General features: G+C 32.1%; 1 protein-coding gene across 5 annotated transcripts in view; it reads right to left on the bottom strand.

The window, feature by feature from the left end:
- The window catches only part of LOC143238446 (putative pyridoxal-dependent decarboxylase domain-containing protein 2), an 88,643-nt gene extending 68,265 nt beyond the window's left edge, over window positions 1-20,378 (bottom strand). For 2 of the 5 annotated variants that reach the window (XM_076478674.1, XM_076478675.1), the window contains exons 1-2: window positions 20,091-20,378; window positions 2,124-2,200 (exon numbers count right to left, since the gene is read on the bottom strand). In XM_076478674.1, the coding sequence (XP_076334789.1) occupies window positions 2,124-2,200; window positions 20,091-20,240 (227 nt within the window). In that variant the 5' untranslated portion in view covers window positions 20,241-20,378. Of the gene's footprint in view, window positions 1-2,123; window positions 2,201-4,449; window positions 4,584-20,090 lie in introns of those variants that run through there. The other 3 variants (XM_076478676.1, XM_076478678.1, XM_076478677.1) reach the window with 3 other exon arrangements.
- Between the last annotated feature and the right edge of the window lie 1,578 nt (window positions 20,379-21,956).

The following is a 21,956-nucleotide window of genomic DNA, read 5'->3' as shown; positions in this document are numbered from 1 at the left end:
GACTCTCACAAACATAACTCACCTTTTTTTGGACAGGTTAGTGACTGGAAATGAAAAATATTTTATAAAAATGTTAAGAGCTGCAGACAATAGCTCACTGCAAGCAAGCTGGCTGAAGCACAGCCCAAAATGGACCTCCATCCTAAAATAGTCTTGTTAAGCATTTGGTGAGATATTGTTGGTGTGATCCACTTTGAGTTGCTGCCACTCATTGTAACAATTACATAAGACTTCTGTTGTCAACAGTTAGAGCACTCAAATGTTGCACTGAAAAAAAAAAGGTCTGCTTTGATCAATCGTAAAGGTGTTGTGTTACACCAGGATTATGCACAGTCCCATATAGTAAGGATCACATCTGCAAAGATTGAGAAACTAGACTGGGAAAAACTTCCACATGCTCCTTATTCTCCAGACCTTGCCCCATCTGATTATTATCTATTCCAAAGTTTACAGAACTATCTTGATGGAAAAGAGATTGGAACACATGAAGATGTCAAAACTACCCTCTCTACATCCTTTTCCTCCAAACACCAAGAAATTTATAGAAATGGTATTCAGTAGCTTGTGAAGCGTTGGCAGGAAGTAAATAATAATAATGGAACATGCATTATTGATTAAATAACGTTAAAAGCATTTGAAATCCTTTTTCTTCTTCTGAACCTACAATCAGACATTACTTAAAGGATGACCTGATTTACATATTATTACTATTTACAAACAAGTACTTAAATTTCTATTACTTTTCTTAAAATATAGAACACTAAATAAAGAAATATAGAAACAATGGTCTCTACTACTTACAACTGTAAAGAAGTTTTTACTTGTTGCCAAACATTGCAAGCTAAGCCTTGACAAGTTATTTCGTTTTACATCCTCCAAGCATGAAACTTGTCAAGGCTTAGCTTGCAAGGTTTGGCAGCAAGTACAATGAAATAACTTTAGTACACATTTTGAAATAACAAAAAATTATAATTACTCTATCTCTATCACAGAATTACACTGTAATTTGCTAGGCTTACTAACTAAACTGTATTTGAATCTAAACAAATGTTGTTTTTCAAACAATATTTTTCCTTAACCCTTCCTTCCAAGATTTGAGACAAAAGAAATAATCTCGAGAACTTCCCATCTTCAAGAGGCTGAGAAACTGGATGAGAGAAATTCTGAGCTTTTAATTCTTTATAAACACATGACACAGCAAAGTGAGTGTATGTAAGAAAGTATTTCCAAAAATGGATGAGGTGAGCAGGGTTACTGTATTTGATTTACTAAACATAGTGATATGTCTGCAAAAGGAAATGATAGGAAGTTCTTATTTTATATTCTAATTTGTCAGTATAAGTAATTTGAGTATCTAATTCATAAGAAACTATAGATTTTGTATCTGGACATCACAAACATCTAATTTCAGCCAATGCTGCATTCACCATTCCATGTAACAAACAAAAATTGATATTTGGGTATGTGTTTTTTTATTAACTTGCAAGTTAAAAAATTAAATAAATCATACTAAAATTTGATTTCTAATCTATAAATTGGTACCAAACTTATTCACATAAATTTATAAAATAGTAGTTCAATAAAATTTTGAATGCAAATCAACAAACAAGATGACATGGCTGTTAACCAGTGTTGGTAGGGTTAAAAATTACACACACAATTCAAGGATTATGTACTAGTCAGATGCTGAACAAATAATGTATACAAAGAAAATATGACACCAAGTGAAAACTAATATACGGTATCAAGTTCTTAGGCATTTTATATGATCAAGGCTAAATATGAAATAAGATGAACTTATAATCTGTTCAGATCAAGCAACATATTGTAAAACTAGAGAATGCCTTTGTAACATTTTGATATCAAGTGACAAATTGTCAAATTAAAGGAGAAGGTTGTGACATGTTCATACTGAGTGACAACATGTTTAATTAGAAGATAAAACTTTTAACAGACAATGAAGTAGGAGAGAAAGTGCAAGTTTGTTATATATGGTACAAGAAAATATTAATACAAAAAACTATATACAAATGTGCAAAATTCATGCTAGTTTCTTTGTATTGTAATTAACTGCCGTAAGTAAAACCAGATGTCATGGAGTACAAAAACATTATACCACTTACATTAGCATATTCTGTAAAAAATCTGTTGCATCTTTCGCTAATTCTCCAATTTCTTCCATAACAGGTGTGCTTGATTCCTAAAAAATAAGAAAGATCCAGCCACAAAGAAACTGTGTTTAGTAAATACTTTACAAGTTTTGACAAGTTGACAGAATCGAAGTACTATATTCCTGTCAATTTTTACTTTCAATTGTAAGGATATAATTTTGGTTATAATATGAGGCACTTTTGATCCTATGTGTACTTTCTTTTTTAATGAATATTTTTCAATAACTTAAAGAAACACAGCAAAATACATATTTATACTTTGAGAACTTTACATCAACTCCAATGTAAGAGCTGTATAAAATTGAAAGTTAAAAAATGTTCAGTCCAGGAAGAAATATTTAAAAAATTCCTGTTATTGTAAATATCATTGTCCCCTAGATTTGTGTTTCCCAAAGTGAGAGATGCAGTACCCCTTGGGGCCATGAAGCTCTTTCTGAGGGTCATAAAAAAAATGGGACAAAATAGAGATACTGAATTACTTTTAATTCGAAATAAACAATAATCCAATAAAAATTATGTTAAATTAATTAAATGATACAGTGTATTAAATGGAGATATTACTCTTTTTAATACAATACTATTTTTCAATTACTATGCTCAAGTTACAAGTTGGAGGGCATCAGACCTTTTTATTCACATCAAGGGAGCCTCAGACTAAAAGAGTTTGAGAACCACTTCCTTAGATTACCATACCATTATACATAATAATAATAAATCAACACACAGACCTTGAACATACACATTAATGTACTAAGACAACTTGCCAAACAGAGTGAAACAGACCATAAAGCAAGTGTAAAACAACAAAACATTAAAAATAAAATGAAAACAACCAAAAGGAGATAATCAAATATGTTTTTTATTGTAGCCAAATCTGACAAATATAGGTTACTGAAACCTTATAACTTTGTAGTGTGACAGGTACCTGTTATGATACTGAAATAAGAAATGAAAGAAAACCCCATCCACACCAGATGGGTGGACATTGAAGTTTTCCATCTGCCTGCTCCACTAAAATATTTATTAATACTAAAAATTGTATTAGTGAAAATGGTTCTAATCCCAAAGCCTCAGTTAAGAAAATTCCATCTGTTTAGTGTATACTTAAGTCAAAGAGGAAAACAAGAACATGCAAAATTCTGCCAAAGGTTTGGGTACAGATTTCAGAAGAAAGGAGAAAATATATTTATTGTCATTTTCTGCAGGACTTTGAAATGAATCATTCATACTGAAACATACAAAAGTAGATTAATCATGCTGCCAATATAAACAAACTACCTACTACAGCAGACTTACCTGGTAGGTAATGACAGAAGTGGAAATTAATCAGGCTGCCAATACAAAGTACCTATTACAGTAGACTTACCTGTTGTTCAAGAGAATTTTACCAGTCACTTTTCACTGGTATTTACAGATTCTTAAAACTTATGACTGGAAGCAAAATATTATGTAATACTATATCAATCATCCTCTATCTGCTAAATCCAATATTGATCATGCCTTTCACACAATACCATGGTTCATCAGGGTGGCTAGGCAATAACAGATATAGCAGTGGTCTAGGTGTTATTTATAACATGAATTGCATAAAGAAGAATTGTTACAATGTTAATTAGATAAGATAAGTGAAACTTAATTATTAACAATTTTATTCAAGTCATTTACCAATCAGAATTAATACTAAATTATTTTTATTCTTATTTCTACTTGAAATAACTTTACTCATAATTCAGAAAAACTGGTGAACCAACTAGTTTTCTTGTCCATAGAACAACTCCAATGTTGGTGGGAGATATGTACATGAGAAACTCTTAAAAACTTCTAAAGGAAATCAAATAAAGAATATTAATACTACATGAACCACAATACATCTGCCATATCATTATACTTCTGCTTTTTGTCAAGTACATAGCTACACAATGGGCAATCTGCATTGTACCTAACACAAGTACCAAAACCCACTGGAGAGTCACTGGACTTTCTGTTTGAAAAAAAAAGCACTGGCATTATGGAGAAACAAAAGAATATGTCCATCCCCCTAAGTATAATCAAATATGGTTAAATGAAACTTTTGAAATATGGATTTTTTTTGTTTTATAACCTTTGGATCCCTTATTACAAGGACTAAAGTTCACTGATGACTAAAAAAGTATTAGAATCTACAAGTACTGCAGACATGTTTCACAGGACTGGAAAAAGTGTGAGAATCCAGTTAAGTGAAATAAATATATAAATCTAAATATAAGTAATAAGTCAAAACAAAGATTTATGTGCATACCCAATAGACTTTTCAAACTTGCTTTGAAACTACCCCAATTTAAATATTTTCAAAGTAAAATCCACCAGGAACCAAAGCTATAAATCCAAAGAGCTCTAACCAAACTACTTGCTTGTATGCAGTAATACACAAAATAACATGTTAGAGAAACTTATATTTAGAAACAGAACCACCTGTGTAAGACAGATGTTGTACAAATCTGTACTGAGCAGTCTTCATGTGTATACTAGGCACCCTTACAACTGGTGGTTGGCATGATAAAAGTTTAATATTTATGAATAAACCAATACAAAAAAGTGAAGAAAACTAAAATCATAGTCCATTTTATCATATAATTGTAAACTTGTTATGTTCTAATGCAATATTTATATATCAATACAAAGATTACTAGCACTAAATTAAACATTTTTTTCATATAACAGAATGGTAAAAACATCTAAGATAACATTATGTAGCATTTGTTGCATTATGTAAATGAAACAAATAAATTATTCTACATAAAAAGTGGAATAATATAACTTAAATTACAGTAGCCAGTGTCAACTGTATTTTGAAGAACATTTTTAGTACCAGATTAATTAGGCTCAAGTGATGTTAGTAAAAAATAAACTACAAAAAAACTACTACCCCCTTTGTAATATTTCTGAAGTATTACCATGTATGCGTAAAGTAAATAGCAATTATTTATTGAGAAATAAACACTTGTGTACTTCTGATTAACCCTTAAACAGCAAGGATGTTGCCAGCAGCAACTCACCACAGACATAAAAAATTGGGGAAAAAATTTCTTAAAACAATCTCATAATGCAAATATCTTTATTCCAAATCTATGGCACTTGCTTGGAACATATTGCTTGAAAACAATGTGACCCTTGAAAAGAATCAATGATTCATCAATAACTACTTTTTGAAATGGAGAAAAAGATTATTTAGTTTTATTCTTCACCATTGTAAACATTTCTCAAACTTTCCATAATAAGTCATTTGCATTTGGTTCTCATTGTTTGAAAAGTGCAAATATCTAAGAATCTCTCTGAATAAATTTCAAGTATTGTCTTTTAAAAAAATTGGGGTTCCTATGAGGGAATCATTTTTCCAATAATCAGCCAGTATTTTTTTACATGTAGCATAAATATCACCAGAGGGAAAAAAGTGTACATTTCCTCAATAGTTGTATCTTCACATTTCTCATTTTGTGAAGTAGATGGAGTGTTACTTTCACATTCTTCAGAGCTCAAGGATTTACAAAACTTGTGATATCTGTTTGTTTCTCACACATTATGACTCATTATACTTTGATCAAATATAGCAGTAAAACATTCATATTCTTTAGGTTCATTCATGAGCCTAAATTCATCTGTGATTCCAGCATTTCTACTATCAAAAGAATGAATAAATGTATCAAAATTGTGATAACTTACCCATTTTAAACCAATGAATTATAATTCATTTATGGATTCACTATCTAAATCACATTCAGAGATTGAAACAATCAAATTTGATGATGATGAAAAATCTGAAACATTTTCTTCTTCATTGGTTTGTTTTTTTTCTTTTGTTTCAGAATTTTGCACAAAGCTACTAAAGGGCTGTCTGTGCTAGCCATCCCTAACTTAACAGTGTAAGACTAAAGGGAAGGCAACTAGTCATTCACCCACTGTCAACTCTTGGGCTACTCTTTTACCAACAAATAGTCAAATAGTGGGCTTGACCATCACAAATAACTCATCAAAGGTTGAAAGGACAAGCATGTTTAGTGTGATGGTGATTCGAACTCACGACTCTCAGATTATAAGTTGAGTGTCTTAACCACCTGGCCATGCTGGACCACTTCTTCATCGGAATAATTATCACATGCTAATACTTCAATTTTGTCTTTTGATGAAAAACATTTTCACTTCATTCCCTTAGCTGTTGCACCCTTCCTTTTCTGCCACATGACATACACTGAGAAAATGACTCGGACACTATGCTTTGAGTGGGAAAGGACACTACAGCATGAGGGGGTTGCCAACTAATGTTTTTAGCCTGCATCATCAACTGATGATAACTGTGCCAAGCACAAATTATAAAATCAAAAATTGATAATGATGTCCTTTAAGGGTAAACTAACAGGAATTTTAAGTTTTATAAAAAGTCTTGCAAAATAATAAAAATATCCAAAGATTTTAATCCTCATTTTTTATTATTTGAAAAATATTGGGTTGAGGAATAATTCGTGAGCGTTCTTTCAAGTTAACAAAATATATTCATAAATGAAATGCTTTCGCAAAATATTTCATGTCATTTGGTAGATAATTTTTTGCTCTAATAGATGGTGTGTTTGATTTTCATATGTCTTTAATTTTTGCTTTCATTTTCAGCTCATTAAATGGAATGTCAAGTGGACAAAATCGAGGATTTTCGACACCATCTGCTTTTCGCATTTAATTTCTTGCAATTTCATTTAAAACAATGCATACTATATACCTAGGTATTACATGAAATAAAGTATCATAATAAATGTTTTGGGTGTAATGTGTTCATGCATTGAAGTATTGTATAGTCTTGCATGTAATGCTTGAATGAAATTATTTAAAAACGCTCATGAATTATTTCTCAACCTAATATTTTAATTAGTAAGCACATATTATAGGTTTAAAAATAACTTAAGCCAAAATATTTATCACCATCTCAGTAACAGGCTATTTACTTTGATACAAGACCTCACTTTTTTATTAACTTCTAAATGTATTTCAGATAGATACTTGCCTCTTTACAGAACGGATAGCTATTACTTGCACCACTGCTTAAATGGTCGTTTGCATGTGTGTCTAACTTTAAATAAAACTCACACCTATGTCATTATTAATCCACCACATGTGGCTGAGCCTATTTGCAGCAGCCCCAGAATGTTTAAGCTCTTCATATCAGAACTCAGAAAGTACCAAGCATGGCTTATCCACATTTGGCAAGCTTTATGCAAACATTACAAGTCTGTGACTTGCATCAACAATAAGGATGGTACATATTTTCACAGCATTTGTTTTGCTACATTTTCTCAACCTCTCTGACTACATTCCCAACAATTTCACCATTGAGCCTATCATGTTCTTAATGTGACAACACATTGTAAAGCTCCCTTTCTCTGGATCATAGACTTCTCTCCATTGAGTGTATGCTCCATCTTTTAGGATGTAGTATAAATCAGGCTAATTATATCATATTATAAACATTATCTATACATCAAAATATATAATTAAAGATACTCTTTAGTGTGAAGGATGTGGATGATAAAGAGGTTATAGTTGATATTTTGGCAAGGCATGTGAATAGGATAGTCTGTTGGGGTAAATAAGGAGAAAAGAATTAGATTATGCTATCTAGGGGCACAGCTGGAGGGCATAACTGATATATCAGGATATATAATAAAGGGAGCTAGCAGAGATGCAGTTTTTGTTATGCATATAGAGGTGACTGGTGTAAGGAAAGGTAGGTCAGAGGAGCTAAGTAATAAATAGAAGGGGTTGATAAAGGCATTAAAAGAAAAAGGACAATTAATTTTTGTCATGGATATGCCTAGAATTAACTACAGGAATAAAGTTACAAGCAGATCTAGGGATAGAAGCTAAGATTAAGTTGCAATGTTAGGATGAGCACACTAGATGGTTGGACTTATGGCATCAGTTCAATAGAAGAAAGAAGCTTTTGAAATGGATGGTTCATACTTAAATAGGGTAGAGACTGGGTTGTTTGCTGAGGCTATTAACTCAGCTATAAAGGGAGTTTTAAACTAGAACTTGACAGTGGTGACAGCCAGAAAAACTAAATCCATAAACATTATGAGGCAGAGAAAAGTTCAGCACAGTAAATGGGTATAAAAGTAGTTTTAAGGATAAGTTTAATTGTTACTATTGTAATGCTAGACATATAAGAAATAAAATACATGACTTTGGAGCACTGAAAGAAATGGAGGATTTTGATGTAATGGGAATAACTGAAAGTTTTTTTAAATCAAATAATTCTGATGACAGAAATTTCTTTGAAATAGAGGGTTACTGGCTATTTAATAAAGATAGAATACTAATGATAGGGAGAGGAAATGCTTTATCTGTAAAATGTTATATCCTCTTGAAGTTGAGGATATCAAATATAACAAGAAGACTGAATCCATCTGGGTTTATACTAGTGGATATATGGGAAAAGACTTTTAGTAGAAATTTGTCAGACCACCAAATGATATTGATGAAATTAGTGAAAAGCTTTACAATTAGATCACGATTTCTGCTGTTAATAAATCATAAATGGGCAATTATAATTTCAGGCATATAGCTTGGTAAACACTAGAGTTAAGCCACAAGAGAGAAAGGTTTTCAGAAACTGCTGAAGACTGCTTTCTTCACCAATTACTCAAGGAACCTACCAAAAACAATGTCATTTTATATATATTGTTATTTGTTATTAAAGATAAAGTTTTAAATATTCAAGATAAACACATTCCTTATAGAAAGAAAAGGTTAGCTGCAAGTAATAATTCAGGTTGGTTCACAGATGGAAAAGGTTAGCTGCAAGTAATAATTCAGATTGGTTCACAGATAGAAAAGGTTAGCTGTATGTAATAATTCAGGTTGGTTCACAGATAGAAAAGGTTAGCTATATGTAATAATTCAGTTTGGATCACAAACACAAAGGTTAACTGCAAGTAATAACCCAGGTTGGATCACAAACAGAAAGGGTTAGCTGTAAGTAATAACCCAGGTTGAATCACAAACAGAAAGGGTTAGCTGTAAGTAGTAACCACATTGGATCACAAACAGAAAAGGTTAGCTGCAAGTAATAACTCAGGTTGGATCACAAATAGTAAAGGTTAGCTGTAAGTAATAACCAGGTTGGACCACAAACAGAAAAGGTCAACTGTAACGGTTGGATAACCTGTAAGTAATAACAGGTGGGATCACAAACAGAAAAGAAAATAACCAGGTTGAATCATGTTAGCTGCAAGTAATAACTGTGTTGGATCACAAATAGAAAATGTTAGCTGCAAGTAATAACCCAGGTTGGACCACAAACAGAAAAGGTCAACTGCACGTGATAACCCAGGTTGAATCATGAACAGAAAAGATAATTAGATCACAAATAGAAAAGGTTAGCTGCAAGTAGTAATCCAGGTTAGATCACAAACAGAAAAGGTTAGCTGCAAGTAATGACCCAGGTTGGATCACAAATAGTTTAATAGATAAAATTAAATAAAAGCATAACAAATTAAGATATTTAAATTGACTGTTATGACAGGAGATTTAGAAGATTACAGAAGTTGAAAAAAGTTGGTGAAGCTGGAAATTAGGAATCAAAAACAAGAGATCAAAAAAGGTTGGCTGAAAATGTAGAAACTAACATTTTGATTATATATAAAGAAGTCTGTACTGTAATGGCCGGGTTATTAAATTTTATTTTTTCTTCAGCTTTTATTAACAGAGATTTAAGCAATGTTCCATATCTTGAAGAGTTGATAGATGGAAAGAAGATTAAGTAAGATAACTAGATTGATTCCAAGCTTGTTAAGGAAAAACTGGGGAGTTTAAATAATAATAATAATGAGTCTTGGGCCAGGTAATGTTTCCCCAAGGTTTTGAATAAGATTAAAGATTAAATATATCAGCCATTTGCTACAATTTTTTGTCAGTTCTTGAATAGTGAGCAAGTATGAGAGGATTGGAAGTTAGCAAATGTAACTTCTATTGTAAAGGAAAATGACAAAAATTGTCCCAGTAATTATAGACCCATTAGTCTTGTATCAGTTGTTGGCAACATTTTAGAAAGTCTGATACACGATATTTTGCAAAGTAATTTAACTACGTTTAAAATTGTATTGGATAGTTAACAAGGTTTCACTGAGGGAAAATTTTGTCTTACAAATCTTTTGACATTCTTTGAAATGGTTTTTTCTTTTGCAGATGATGGTAAAGGTGTAGATTTGATGCATCTGGATTATTTTCACAAAGTGTTTGACAAGATGGCACATAAAAGGCTTGTAAAAAACCTATCTCTATTGGTGTGAAGGAATAAGTTATCTAATTGTATAGAAGAGCAGCTGGATGGAAGAAAGCAGACAGCTCTTACGAACAGAGTTCAGTCAAACTGGATAAATAAGTGGTGCTACCTAACCACTGGGCAATGCTCTTTTTGATTCATATCAATGGCACAGACAAAAGAATGTTCAGTAAATTACTTAAATTTGCCAGAGATAATGAGATCTTGGGTGTTGATAGCTGTGAAGATGCTGCTGATTAACAAAAGGATTTAGACAAATAAATGGCAAATGGGTTTTTTAATTATAAAATAAATGCATAATAATGCTTGTGGATTATCATAATTTGAATTATAAGCATAATTTGGATGGGAATAACCTTAACAGCATAATGAAATAAAGTGATCTTTTTGTAATGGTTGATCAGTCTCTTAAGCCATCCAAACAGTGTACTGTTTCTAATGGTAGGGCAAATAGGACTTTTGGTTATATCTGTGAAAATATTGAATGCAAGTCTAAAGAGGTTAAAATTTCATTGTATATGTCACTGGTTAGACCATATTTGGATTATTGTGTTCAGTCTTATGCTCCCTACCTTAAAAACAAAAATTGTTGGAAAGGGTTTTCAGAAGAGGGTTGCTAGAATGGTGCATGGGATGAAGAGGTTGTCATGCGAGAAGAGGTTTAAATTTCTTATATTGTTTTCCCTTAAAAAAAGAAGAATTACAGGGGATCTAATTGAGGTGTTTAAGATTGTAAAGAAAATTGACAGTGTTGATGCATTGTTTTTTTTTCATACTTAAGAGTGAACACAATTGGATTATGGGACACAAGTATGAATTTTGGAAAGGTACTAGTCACCTTCAGCTAAGACAGTTTTATTTTTCTGACAGGATGATTGGCCTTTGGTATGGATTGCCTTCAGATGCTGTGGAAGCAATAAGTTTAAGAGGAAGCTCAATAGATGCATGAATGATACTTACTGGCTTTAAGATTTTTTATTTATTTATTAATAGTTTTAGTCTAGTTCAGAGAATGAAACAGCCAAGATGGACCAATAGGTCCCATTTTGTCCCAAAATATTATGTTATATTAAATATTGAATCATGAACCTTAAAACTTGCTTTGGTTACATTGACAAATTAATTGGGACAAACAGATCCATCTTGTTTAGTGTGATGTTCCCAAAAACTTTAGAAGTGAATATGGGTTACAGCTCATCAACTTTGCCATTTGTCATTACAGCTCGTAGCACCATAAGGATACATTGCATGATGACATGTGAACAAATCCAAATGTATTATTGAAATTTTATTTGCATCATATAACTGTTTCTTCAGCTTTGGCATTCTGTTTGTTTCCAGTTGTGATTCTTTAATCCAGATTTAAATCTCTAGTAAGATATCTTCTTCTATCCACATATTTACCACTTAGGTCCAAACCTATGCTATGTATGCCAATTCGCATATTTTATCCTGCACAATACTCCTGTTAACATTTACAAGTGTCTAAGATTGAGTGTTAATTTGACTGGAGAAAATATACCATGGTCTATTCATAAGATTAAACTCCATGTGTTTGTCCAGTCAAAACTCTTGTATGCCACAAATACTTCTGTGCTTCTCCTAACACAAAAGTTTACCCTCTACAGTAGAACTATGATGTCTAATAACTTTTTCTTAACTTTAATTGGTGTTCTCACTGCACTGTCCTAGAGTTGAGAAGATCCCCTTTAGGTCTGTCTAGATCTCTTCTATTCTCTCTTGATGTCCACTAATTAGGGTGGTTTCCTGATTTGTCCAGCCTTTTCAGATGAAGCAGCCCCATGATCATATCTAGTCACATTTTTCTGAGAATTGCTCACTAGTGGTACAGGACAATGTTCTTGATATCTGTCCTTGCATACCTGTTATGACACAAGCTGTGACCACACCTAAATATGTGCATGGCTCAATAGGTAATACACAGTTCAACCACTAAGTGTTTATATATATATTATTAAAGGGCATCCAAGCACCCTACTGAAAAAAAAATGCCCTTTTGAGTGTCCTTATTTTGGACTAATCTCTACGACATTCTCCAATTAATCCAGTCTACTGTCTTTATTCTAGTTCTGGTCTAGGTTGTTTCTTTCTGTTTAAGAGTCTTACTTTTAAAAAACTTCCTTCATTTTAATGTGGGTATTCTAGCTTTTGGTATACTTCAGAGTTAAGTCTACTTGACTTGAAATTGACATTTTTAGAATCACAATGAATTTCAAACATTTAACTTAATGATCAAACCCATTCACCATTTCGCAACTGGGAGAAATGTATCTTTACAACTCCATAACTGAAAAGAACATATTATGATGACTCCTAAAAACAAGATATATGTCTCATCACGACTACAAACACAGAAATACAGAAAAAACTGAAACAACACTAACTAATAACTGGTGTTTTTCTAATATTGTTCAAATCATTATGAAATAATACCTCATTAGTGTTATTTTCATTCTGTCCACATATTTTCAAATACTAGTAACTACTGATTAGCATTATTTTAATTATGTTCATGTCATTTTGACATACTAGTAACAACTACTTAGTACTGCATTTATTCTGTATATGTCATTATGAAATCCTCTTAATAACTGATTAGTACTGTATTGATTCTGTAAATGTCATTAAGAAATGCTCTTAACAACTGAATAGTACTATATTGATTCTGTAAATGTCATTATGAAATGCTCATAACAACTGAGCAGTATATTATTCTTTAAATGTTCTTATCATGTTGAAATAGTAGCTACTGATCAGTGTTGCTTTACTTCTGTTTATATCATTGTAAAATTCTGGTAACTACTGGTTAGTGATGTTTAAATAATGTTCACTTTATTTTGAAATGTTGTTATTTATTGGTTAGTATTATTTAAATCCTGGATGGCAATCAATCACTCAGGAATATCTGCATAAATCACTGAAAGCATGCCATGTCAATATGAAGCAGTACTGAAATTTATCATAATGTAAACATTTTGAAATGTTGTTATTTATTGGTTAGTATTATTTAAATCCTGGATGGCAGTCAATCACTCAGGAACATCTGCATAAATCACTGAAAGCATGCCATGTCAATATGAAGCAGTACTGAAATTCATGGGAATGTTTACTAAATAATAATTTGTGAAACTTATTTGTATTATTTTGAGTTTCGTTTTTATGTTTTGTTACTGCAGAGAAACTTGTTTATTTTGTAGACTAATTAGAATAAGTAGATATATGAAACTATAGCAGGTGCATAAAACTTTATGAGAATTTGTAAGTAAAATCAGGAAAGTTCTGATACTTATAAATGCTATTATTGAGGTTTTGGTCAGATTAGAATTAAGGGTAGGCTGGTAGAAATCACAATGAGTATTAAAATCAAATTGGATATATGCACAACCTATATTAGAAATTGTTAGCCCATAAGAATCACAATAATTGGTAGAAATTCCCCATTACATTTGCTTGATTGTCAAGGAGACACACAGCCACATCACCAAATTTTGTCCAATCAGAACCCTCAGTTATAACCATATAATAATCTTAATGGTTTACCTCCAGCACATTTTCATAATGCCCAAGTTAATGTGCTTCTTCAGCTTAGCAGACTAACAAAACCAGGAAGATATTCCCAAGAGAAAACCCTCAATTCTATCTATATAAAAGCAATATTTATGTTTATTTGTCTATTAACTTCTTTCAGGCTATTTGACCAATATCCACCAAATGTGGAATGGCAACTCCTATGGTGATATGGAAGGGTCAAAATTCCATGTGGGGATTATACCCCCATCTAATTTTGGAAAAACTACCAAATCACCACAACTAGATACAGTGATACAGGATATGAAGAAAGTATATAAAAGTAAACATCAATACGTCTACATTGTATCTGTTCCTTATATATTTCCACATTTCTTGACCAGTGAGCACCAAAATTGGAACAGTAACACAGGATGACCTAATAGGTTGGGGCAGACCCTCTTCTAATGTCAGAAGAACTACATAAAATCAGCACAACTTGACACAGGCTAACACAAGGAAAGTCATAAAAGCCACTTGATCTGTATACATTTAAAAGCAGAATTGTTTGTCTGTCAGCTAACTCCTTGCATATTATTTGACAAATCTCCACCAAACTTGGCATGGTGACTCCTACAGTAACATGGATGTATTAAAATTACCACCAGGTTTTCCACAAGAAAGGTGCACATTTGAATTTAGCAAACAATTTACAACATCCTATCTTTCTATCTGTTCCTTTTCTCTAAACAGTTAGAAATTCATGTTAACGAAATCTTCAAAAGCTCATGAAACTCTACCATGATGGAACCACTTTTCTAGGTTAATTCTACTAATGATTAAACATGTCTCTCTTTATCAATTTGAAGTTGAATATGTGGCTCATTTTACTGTGGTGTTTTCAGGTTTATGTTTAAACTGTGATCATGAAAAAGGACAAAATCCACAGAAGTTTCACCATAAAGTAGAAGTGTATAATGTACCCACACTAAAAAGACTCCTCATACAACACTATAATTCACCAGTAAATATCTCTTGAAAGAAAAAAAAAAGCCCCAATACTTGATTGTGTAGTATCCTAAAAGCTCACTAATCCAGTTATATATCAGGCATCATTTACTGCACAGATTGCAAGGTTTTAGTGTCTTACATTCACAGCATTATTGAACTACTTTATGTTTATATTATACCAATTAGTATAATATAAATGTAGCTAATAATCCATATTCCAATAGCATACAAGTTTAAAGTTCCTAATTTTATAAGGCAATATTTTAAAAAATCTTGAATTTTCCCTAATGTGAGAAAGGTGAAATTTTCTGTAGGCATTCCATCTTCTCTAATTTATTCACCACCTCTCCAAAAAGTATGAAACTTAAAAGAAATTATTCATTACACTATTGTTATTGCTCAGAAAAACCACAATTTTTCTAGCTTTCAATTGTTTTAGTTAATAAGCTATAAAATAGAAAATCAAACCCCTTACGTCACACCCAGTTGTCCCATCTTCTCTTTTATGATTTGGTAATAATTCTCTCTCAAGTTTAATTCTGTATTATCTACAACCAATAGAAAGCAATGATTTTCATCTCTCAAATGGAGTTTCATTTTACATACTGTTCTGAACAGGGAATTGTCAATTTCTCTTTTAGTACAAGCTTTGTTCCCACAAGAAAGATAACAATTAGCCTGGATGAATTTGTAACAGTTTTTGTCAAGTAGTTAAAAAGTCAGAAAAATTGTGATAGGTAAAGGAAATTGCCAATTTGTTGCATGTTACTGTGCTATGTTTTTTGGTGCATTATTTAATTTAAAAAATGATTTTGTATATTACTACTATTAATATAAAAAAGTTGGGCCAAATGTCATTGACAGTTAACAGCAAAAAAAAAAAAAAAAGACATGGGTAAGTACTTTGTTTCTTGTTTTTCCATGTTTCTTTATTTATTATTATAAAAGTCACTAAGACATAAAAACAGGGAATCTCTTTGGATTAGATTAGATGAAACTAATAATAAGTTTCATAAGACATGCAAGCAAGCACCTTAAGGATAACATAATCCAAAAGTGTAATGGTGGGCTCCTCTTTCCTCAAGAGATTTACAACTTACAACAGTATGAACAGTTGAACAATAATTAGACTTGATTCAAAGACCAATGAAAGAACAATAAAATGATAAAATTTAATTATAAATAGTTGTACACTGTTATAAGTTTAAAGTTATTTTGGATAAATGTGTGTAGTTTTATGTTACAATATGAAGTCATTCTATAAAGAAAATAAGGGTAGTTGTGGTTTCTTTTGTTTTTTTGATAGTTATGATGTTGGCCAAATTGACAAATCTTGTATAGAGTCAGGGAATAGCAGACAAAATGCAAAGATTTATTGAAGTAAAAACATTTGAAATGTATATACAAGGTTTGAGAGATTACACAAATGAATTCTGAGATTTTTGAGATGAAGTGGTTATACTCTTAACATGAAAATTAATTTACACATGGACTTTTAAAAACAAATATTTAATATATTTAGGGACAAATATTAGTTTAGTTTATTAAAATTACTTTACTAAAAGTATGAATTTTTGTATGTGAAAGACTCAATGTTTACTGAAAGACTGACAAATTTCATGAAGATATAGATACTATGTTAAAAGTAGTTTGAAATCTATAACAACTTTAAACAAGTGCAAAGAGACATGGTCAGTCAACTTGACTGAGCCCATATCAAGAGAATTAAGTTAAATCTATCATTAGAATAAAAAGCTTTTTATGTTTACATTAAGAATGGGTAAGCCAAACAACTTGAAGTTCTTCTACATGTATCAAAGCTCTAGATGGAATTTCACCACAATCTGAGTAGTTTATACCTTGGAAAAGTATACAGAAGTATTGGTGAGTGACTTAGCATGTTTTAAAGTTCAGTGATATTCTGTTCACAATCTTGAAGTTTAAATTTATTATATTGTTGAAAAAGACTGTTTTAGGAATCAAAGAGACTTTGGCCATTAAAAGCTTTCAACTGAAATAGAATGCAGTAAACAATTGTTGTGCTATTTTTAAACACATAATTACAATGACTAGAGTACATTTAAGAAGTATTCATTATTTGTTTTAACCCTTTCCAGGTGGACCATGGGTTAAAAGCCATGTCATCACATTTCTTGATTCATATTGAGCTACTATTTTAAGAATTTATGTCATAAGTCTGTAGATTATTATACAAACCTTCATATTATACATCACTTACTTTCTTAAATGGAAATATTTATAAAAAAAGACACCTAAATATTGATTTTTCTGTGTTACATGATATGTTGAATGCAGCACTGGTTCAAGCTAGATGTTTGTAATGTGAAAATACAAAGCCTATAGTTTTGTACAAATTAGCAACTAAAACTGCCAATACTGACAAGCTAGAAAATAAAATAAGAACTTCCTATTTTTTTTCTATTTGATGAATCAAACACAGTGACCCCCACTCATCCCTTTCCATTTTTAGAAACAGTTCCTTACAAACACTTCTACATTTGACACATGAATAACCAATTGAAAGCTCAGAATGTTTCCCTAGTGGCTTTCTCAGCCATTTTCAAATATAATGGTGTTGCCTCTTTCTTTTGAGACAAACCTTTGTGCTAGTAAGTTGAGTCTTCAGCCTGTTCAAAATTTCATTTATTTTTTACAACTTAAATACAGCTTAGTTACTAACTTGATAAATTATAATAGAATTCTGTTATAGTAATATATGATTTGTTGGTCATTCAGATCTATGTGTAGAGCCTAAAGTTATTTCTTTTTACATCCTCCATGTGCAAAATTTCTTAAGACTTAGCAACCTATGACAAGTAGCAACTGGATTTGGTTTGGTTTGTTTTGAATTTCATACAAAGCTACACAAGGGCTATCTGCACTAGCCGTCCCTAATTTAGCAGTGTAAGACTAGAGGGAAGGCAGCTACTCATCACCACCAACCCCCAACTCTTGGACTACTCTTTTACCAACTTAATTTAAATTATTTTGATACAAGTTATTTCATTTGTGCTGCATACCATTCATTTTCTCTGATTCTTGATTTTTGTACTGAAACTGTTTATTTACAAATTATATCACATTTCTAATGTAATTACCATTATACATTTTTCTACCTTTAACTAAGGATGGAATTTAAAGATTCCAAAATGTCTGATACATACTTCACACAATTACATTCCTGTTTTTCCTTACCACTAAATTGTGTTTTCCAAAAAAATGAATTGATTACTTGAAGCAATCCTTTTTTAATGTTATGATACTTTATATAAAACTGAAAACTAGGGTTAACATTTTATAGCAAGATGCAATATTTATTAGCAGTCAATTTATTCATTCCATTTTTTTAGCAAAAATAACATTTCTTTTTAAAGGAAATATTCACGTATCTGCTGAACTTTCTGGTGCACATTCATGCTGTACACGGTGAAACTGGGAAACAGAAAATTTTAAATGAGTCATCTGACCATGAGATAAAAACTTCATACAATACTTGTTATATGCTATACTACTTAGAACTATAACGATGTCCTTTCACCCTCTGTTTCTTTCCAGTTGTTTTGCACAGCCCTTCCAAATTCTTAAGTAGTCCTTTTGCTTAACATATTTTAGTTCAAACAATTAAAAATTTGAAATCTATAGCTTAGTAGCAAGTCTTAATCAGTTATAGCAATGTTTTTTTGATTGGATTTATAACTGTGCCTTGCATAAGTGTTCACCACCCCCCTGCAAAGTTTCCATATTTTGTTGCCATATGATCTTGAAATCATGAAACTTTCAAATGGAGTTTTATATCTATAATCTACACAATCTACTCCAAACTGAGAAAGCTAAAACAACAACAAATATTATGCAAGTTAGATTTTCAAAGAAAATTATAATGTTCTCAATTGCATAAATATTCAACCCCTTTACTATGTCAACCTTAAATCAGCTCAGGTACAAAAGATTAACATAAAAAGAAACAAAATTAGTGCAATGGACTCTGTCAGTATTTAACCAAAGTGGTTTAACTTGATTTCAAATGTATCTGTTAAAGCCATAATTTGCATAGTGATATGACAAAGCAACCATGAAGACCAAGGAGCTTTTCAAACAAGTAATGGATAAAGTAGTAGAGAAGAACAGGTCAGGAGAAGGTTATAAGAAAATCTTAATGATCACTGATTATCATTATAAGTACAGTAAAGTCCATCAGTAAGAAGTGGAATGTGCTTCATACACTTTGTCACTACACTTCCAAACCAAGCAGCCAGACAATCAGGAAACTGGTTATGGATGCAACTGTGAAAGCAACCATGACTTTGAAAGACTTTCAACTTCCATGTTTGGGATAGGAGATAGTACTCATACATTGACAATATCCTGGTTCCTAAACAAAGCTGACTTGTAGTGGTGAGTGGCAAAAAAGAAGTCATTACTGAAAAAGAATCATATTAAATTTTGTATGGAGTTTACAACAAAGCATGTAAATTACACTGTAGATATGTGGCAGAAGGTTTTATGATCAGACATAAATTGAGCTTTTTGGTCTAAATTCAAAGCATTATGTCTGGCATAAGCCCAACACAGGACATCACCAAATCAACACTTTTCAAAGGTTAAGCATGGTGATGGCAGCACCATGATATGATGATGCTTCTTATCAGCAGGGAATGGGAAGCTTGTCAGTATTAAGGGGAAGATTGATGGTGTAAAATACAGACGAATCTTAAACCTGCTTGAGTCAGTGAAGACTCTAAATATGGATCGAAAATTGCAGTTCATCAATAACGCCCAGTAAACTTGTCAAAATTGGAGCAATTTTGCCAGGAAGAATGAGCAAAAATTATACCACCCCTTTGAAGAAAACTTGTTAGACAAAGTGATACAATGACAGTGATACTGACAATAATAAACTTTCGCTTTTGTCAGCTCTTGGAAGTTGGAATTGAAATGTCATAATAGTATTACACTTTATTATTAAGGCATAAAATGTTAAATTAGTGCCGGCAACAACTTAATTAAAGTAGCAAGTTAAGGCTTGACCGGCGGAAGACAAATTATCTTACCTCATCCTTAGGAAGTGCAGAGCTAACACTAGTTTTGGTATGATCGCTGCCTTTTTCTGAATCAAAGATTTCAATTTTCATGTGGTTAGACTGTTCTACATCACCAGTACCCTTTTCTGTCGATGTATATAACTTACCCGCTGCTGCCATACTTAATTCTTCTTTTGTATTCACAATTTAAATATTATATGTGACTCTCAAGATCAAGTTTTTCATTAGTATTTTTTAGATTACACATACACTATAGACGACACGCTGGCATTGCGCTGACGTTATGGCAACGCCGTAGACGTTTTGTATACTTAATACGCCCATTCTCCAGGCGGCGTTTGTTTGTTGTTATTTATCGTAGGAATAGTAATACATCGCAAATTACTTGTAAAACTAGGCTTAAAATACTTAAAGGGGTTAGTTTTAAATTCCCCCAGTGGCATAGCGGTATGTCTATGGACTCCCATCGCTAGTAATGGGGTTTCGATACCTGTGGTAGGCAGAGCAGAAATAGCCCCATGCATAACTTCGTGCTTAATTAAAAATATAAAAGTTCAAGCTAAGTCTGTTGAAATAATGTACCAGAAATAAACAACCTTAAAACACCAAAAATATTGAGTGCCCAATTAGAGAAAAGTAACAAATTTTAGTGTTTTAAGGTCGTTTTATTTCTAGTATTAAAATGTCTTTTGTACACCAGTGAATGCTACAGAAATTAAATAATGAGGCATAATGTAGTGTTTTAGTGATTTCTTAAGTATTCAGCCCCTTAAGTTAGAATACTTGGTGGAAGCAACTTTATCAGAAATTACTGCTCTAATACTTTATGGGTTGGTCTAACCAGTTTTCCTCAAAGGGGTGATGTAATTTTTGCCCATTCTTCCTGGCATAATTGCTCCAATTCTGACAAGTTCGCTGGGGGTTATTGATGAACTGCAATTTTCGATTCTCATCACAAAGTTTCTGCTGAATTCAAGTCAAGATTTTAACTGGGACATTCCATGACATTCACTTTCTTCTTCTGAAAGCACTCCAGTGTGGTTTTGTCCTTGTGCTTTGGGTCATTGTCCTGCTGAAATGTGAATTTTTGATCCATATTTAGAGTCTTCATTGACTCAAGCAGGTTTAAGATTCGTCTGTATTTTACACCATCAATCTTCCCCTTAATACTGACAAGCTTCCCATTCTTTGCTGATAAGAAGCATCATCATATCATGGTGCTGCCATCACCATGCTTAACCTTTGAAAAGTGTTGATTTGGTGATGTCCTGTGTTGGGCTTATGCCAGACATAATGCTTTGAATTTAGACCAAAAAGCTCAATTTATGTCTGATCACAAAACCTTCTGCCACATGTCTACAGTGTAATTTACATGCTTTGTTGTAAACTCCATACAAAATTTAAGATGATTCTTTTTCAGTAATGACTTCTTCCTTGCCACACACCCCTACAAGTCAGCTTTGTTTAGGAACCAGGATATTGTCAACGTATGAGTACTATCTCCTATCCCAAACATGGAAGTTTGCAAGTCTTTCAAAGTCATGGTTGCTTTCACAGTTGTATCCATAACCAGTTTCCTGATTGTCTGGCTGCTTGGTTTGTAAGTGTAGTGACTATGTGTATGAACCGACCTTTGAAATTATCTTGTAACCTTCTCCTGGCCTGTTCTTCTCTACTACTTCATTTCTGATTTGTTTGAAAAGCTCCTATGATTTCATGGTTAATATGAGAGTTGCGTCTTGAACAGGTGTATTTAATTTGAAGTCAAGTTAAATCATTTTGGTTACACACAGACAGGAACCATTACACTAATTTTGTTTCCTTTTACATTAATCTTTTGTACCTGATTTAGGGTTGCCGTAGCAAATGGGTTGA

Source organism: Tachypleus tridentatus, chromosome 13 (assembly GCF_004210375.1).
Source record: "Tachypleus tridentatus isolate NWPU-2018 chromosome 13, ASM421037v1, whole genome shotgun sequence".
NCBI lineage: Eukaryota > Metazoa > Arthropoda > Merostomata > Xiphosura > Limulidae > Tachypleus > Tachypleus tridentatus.
This window is presented reverse-complemented; position numbering and strand designations above follow the sequence as displayed.